Source organism: Quercus suber, unplaced genomic scaffold (assembly GCF_002906115.3).
Source record: "Quercus suber isolate HL8 unplaced genomic scaffold, Cork oak 2.0 scaffold_369, whole genome shotgun sequence".
Classification (NCBI taxonomy): Eukaryota; Viridiplantae; Streptophyta; class Magnoliopsida; order Fagales; family Fagaceae; genus Quercus; species Quercus suber.
This window is the reverse complement of record NW_027069821.1, coordinates 692,564-696,799: the sequence shown is the minus strand read 5'-3', so window position 1 is coordinate 696,799 and position 4,236 is coordinate 692,564. Positions and strand designations below refer to the sequence as shown.

The 4,236-nt window shown below is 34.7% G+C and overlaps 1 protein-coding gene across 2 annotated transcripts; it reads right to left on the bottom strand.

Moving 5' to 3' along the window:
- On the bottom strand, positions 1–3,510 carry LOC112028236 (uncharacterized). Of its 2 annotated transcripts, none has more exons than XM_024060909.2 (3): positions 2,896–3,508; positions 1,207–1,448; positions 1–529 (listed from the first exon to the last, which is right to left on the bottom strand). In XM_024060909.2, exons 1-3 carry the CDS (start codon positions 3,364–3,366, stop codon positions 283–285), a joined length of 960 nt encoding a protein of 319 aa, XP_023916677.1. In that variant the 5' UTR covers positions 3,367–3,508; the 3' UTR covers positions 1–282. The 2 variants fall into 2 exon arrangements, with proteins under 2 accessions (XP_023916677.1, XP_065616544.1); XM_065760472.1 differs by having other exon boundaries at positions 346–529; positions 1,111–1,448; positions 2,896–3,510.
- Between the last annotated feature and the right edge of the window lie 726 nt (positions 3,511–4,236).

Below are 4,236 nucleotides of genomic sequence, written 5' to 3'. Positions count from 1 at the left end.
TAATAAAAGAGGTATAGTTTATTAACTGTTCCAGCATCAAGCAAACCAAAGCTTTGATATGCATGTAAGTAGGGCTGAAATAGTTCAAGGGAAAACATCAAAACACACACGTTTACATTGAAATATAGAAATTGCAAATTGAAGGACATATCACACTCCACTTAGCAGCGAAATGATAACAAAATAAGGACACTCATAGGCATAGCCACACAATTCCAGCCAGGGGAGGAGAAAAAACACAAGATGCTCATATACACAACATGAAGGGGTTCAAAAAGCTAATCAGAACTTCTGAAAGAAGTCATAAATGTGTTTGTTGATCTCATCAGGCTTTTCCTCAGGGAGAAAGTGACCAACATCTTCCAATTCAATTACCTCCTCCAGGAGTGGGACATCTCTCTTGAACCCACCCTTATGTACGTAATCCTTGGTGCCTACAGTGTTATAGGACAGGTCAAGGTTACCCGCAATGAACTTAGCTGGCACTTTTATTTGGGCCCCAGTCCAGGGGGCAGTGAGTTCCCAATTTCTGCAAGGAAAAGAACAAGGAAACAGTAATGAGCATGTGAAACCAAACAATGGGGAAAGCCTTTAATAATGAGCATATAAGAGAAAACAATAAGATGCATTGCATTTTCTTTTTTCTCTACCCTGAATGTGCAATATGCCAATATGTATAGATTTGTAACTTCTAAGCAAAACAATGTTTTCTTTTTAAGTAAAAACTTAAAACCCATGATTTTTCTGGACTAGATTTAGAGAGTGCAAGAGGTCTTTGTTGACAAAATAATTTATGTACACAACCTATTTCACAAACTTGCACAGGTTACAAGAGTTGATTGGTAAATAAAAATATGATAGTAATAGCAACCCCGTATTCCAAACAGTTGCTGCTTGCTGACAAGTTGTCAAAAAAATTATGTAATATTTTGTGTGCTAACATTGCTTATGTTGATAACAATGAGAAATTCGAATTGAATACCTAAACAATTGAAGCTCATTGTTTTAACCAAGGCATCTTGTGGCGACAAAAACATTGGTTGAGACTTGAAAGTGAAAGGAATTGACACAAACAAGGTCCTTAAGGACGAGTATGAAGTCTATTCTCACCAACTTTAAAGGATTATCAGGCTGGCTACTGTCAAATTATTTATATATCAGCATGATTTAGAAAGAAAGTTCAGCCAAAGTCTGAAGATAGCATACAGGTCCAAATCTCGGTAGTAGTTCACACCACCAGTGAAGCCTGTCTTCTCAAATTTGCTGGCATAATAGTCAATGTCTTCCTCTGACAACCAAGAGGGCAAAACAATTGGAGCACCTGGTGGATGTCCAAACCCTTTACCTTTAGGTAAAAAAAGTGGACCTGGATTGCGGAGTGTTAGGAATTCCTTGAGAACTGTTGCAGTACCAAGCTGGGCAAACTCAGCTTCTATATCTCCAGGTTCCTGCAATATAATAATAAAACAACATGTCCATTAGATTAGCTTATTTTGTTTAACTTGTTTATTGAACAAAGTACACCTGTATCTTGAATTTTTATTTTTTAAGTGATGCTTTAAAAAGCTGTGCCTCCAATCCCTTTTTTAATGAAAATAAAGTAAACCAAACAAAGTCGCTAGAAAAACACAAATTTTCCTGCATGATGTAAAATTGGGCGTCCCACAAATGATTTTAAAGAGAAAATATTCATGCATAAAGATTCAGACATCCAACAAGAGATTTATATAAGATGTCTCCAATGGGACAAGAAGATTTACATATATTTCTGTTTTGTATGCTAGGCCAATTTTTATAACATCATTTCAAAATGCAATTAGAACACCAGAATTGAACTAAAATACTAATTAACCCCAGTGACCTCACTCATTGAACAGGCATAAGACAAAGAACTATTAAAATATCCAAAGCTAAAGTGTCTAGTGTCTACTATTGGTTGGTCTCCTTCACGCAAGACTTAATGTTGAATGAGCATCCCCTAGAAAGTTTTCCAACTAATGCAGATCAACATTATCTTACCCCCTAAACAAACTTATTATTGTATAGAAGCTCTTGTGAATAAAAATAGGAGTACAAAAATATGACAAAAAGTACAAGATAACTGGGAATTCGATCATGTGACATCTGGAGGTGGAAGGAAAGAACTGCGATTGAAGATGTTTGGACATTTTAAGATCTATATACAAGATCATGACTAACTGCATAACCAATTACCAAAGCACATTCAAAAACTGAAAAAATAAGATTTATTCGTGAAACTAGCTGATAAGAGTAAGCTTCTGACTATATTATCTACTGAAGAATAAACAGAGCTGTAAAGGAGTTTGTACAGTACTTTCACTGGAAACAAACAGAGCCAACGAGATTTACTTTTCTTCATACATACATTTTAAAACGGATAAAAGAAAATTACTACCAAGTTTTGGGAAAAAAGTGTAATTCAAGATAAATGAAGCATCATTGTGCCTAAATGACAATCAACAGGAATGCTGAAGAGAAAGTATTTAATAAACCAAAAGAACCATGTAGCAGGAAAAAAAAAACAAAAAACAAAAAACCCACCTAAATTTCTCTTCTTTTACCACTTTTTTTTCTTTGAAAGCTCTTCTTTTACCATTAAATTCAAGCAAAATACTCAAACCCACCAACCAAAAACCAAATAAACTGAAAAAATATAGATCACAAGTATCACTCTCTATATGTCATGGATATAATGTCATACCAACCACATATTATGAGAAAAATAATAGCATAACATAATTATTGACTGGGTTAATTAGAGAATACAAGTTACTATAGTCAAACCTAGATAGCATTTCCACTGCGGGCAATCAAGAAAATTACCAAGAACCCACACAGAGATAAAACTAACAAAGATGACAGGAAACAAAGAACCTGAAATCTGCACTTGTAATAGTCATTTCCATAAATTGCTCTCAAGGAGTCAAGGGGTTTCATTTTGGGGTTCCTGGGTTCAAAAACCACGCTTATGTTAAACAAAGCCTTGACACGGTCGGGTCTAAACAGGCATAGAAACCAAGCAATGCGAGCACCCCAGTCATGGCCAACCACAAAGACCTTATCTTGATCAGGTGCCACAACATCTAGTAGGGCAATAAGGTCTCCCACCACATGAAAGCAGGTGTAGCTGCTGATAGAAGGTGGTGCATCCGTGTCACCAAAGCCACGGAGGTCAGGAGCCACGGCTCGATAGCCTTGTGAGGCTAAGGCTATGATCTGGTGCCTCCATGTGTACCAAAGCTCAGGGAAACCATGAATGAAAAGAATCACTGGGCCTTGGCCTTTCTCAGCTATGTGCATATTTATGCCATTCACATTCACTGTTCTATGCTCTATGCCCTCCATCTCTCCCTCTCTGCTTTGTTTGTGATTGTGAGTACCTGACTGTAAAGCCTATATATAGATTTTGTATAGGCGGAACCCACAGTGTGGGGGGTTCCGCCTCCTTCTGAGATAGCGCATGTATGCCGGGATCAGGATATACCACCTCATATAGATAAGGGAGAAAATGAGCTTTGCTCTTTTTTTTTTTTAAATATCTAAAAATATTTAGCGATATGTTTGTATTTAAAATACTTAGAAAGATCTAGCGATATTTTTAAAAATATTTAAAGATATTCAGTGATATATCTCTGTTTTTAAAATATCTGAAAGTATCCAATGATATGTCATTGTTTTGAAACTATATAAAAGTAAGTTTCTGTTTTGAAACTTAATTTTCTTAAAATTAAGTTTCAATGTAAAACTCAATTGGTAGAAAATCGAGTTATCAACAATCAAACTTAAAAAAAAAAAAAAAAAAAAATTATGGAACTCGAGTTCCTTGAATAGTACTCGAGTTCATACCATTTAAGGAACTCGAGTTCCATGAACTCGAGTTCTACATTGAAACTCGATTTTAAGAAAATCAAATTTTAAATAGGAACATATCGCTATATAATTTCAAAATAAGAATATTGTGCTAGATATTTTAAAAAATAATGGCAAAAGCCCATTTTCTCCAAAAAGAGAATAGAGAAAGTTTTATTACATGAAATAATTTAATTTCCTCTTGCAAAATTTGGAAAGTATTGATTAAAAAAAAAAAATTTACCCATCATTGAAGAAGAAAAGTATACTCTATCCATATTTAAGGAAGAAAAATCATAGAGGATTAAAAAAATAAATAAAAAGTCTTGAAATATAACCAGAGATGAGACAATTATAACAATAAAA

Coding starts and splice junctions, on each gene's coding strand:
- LOC112028236 (XM_024060909.2), bottom strand. CDS start 3,366: ATGGAGGGCATAGAGCATAGAACAGTGAATGTGAATGGCATAAATATG. Junction 1,449..2,895: donor ATTACAAGTGCAGATTTCAG/GTTCTTTGTTTC, acceptor ATTATATTGCAG/GAACCTGGAGATATAGAAGC. Junction 530..1,206: donor TACTACCGAGATTTGGACCT/GTATGCTATCTT, acceptor TTTTCCTTGCAG/AAATTGGGAACTCACTGCCC.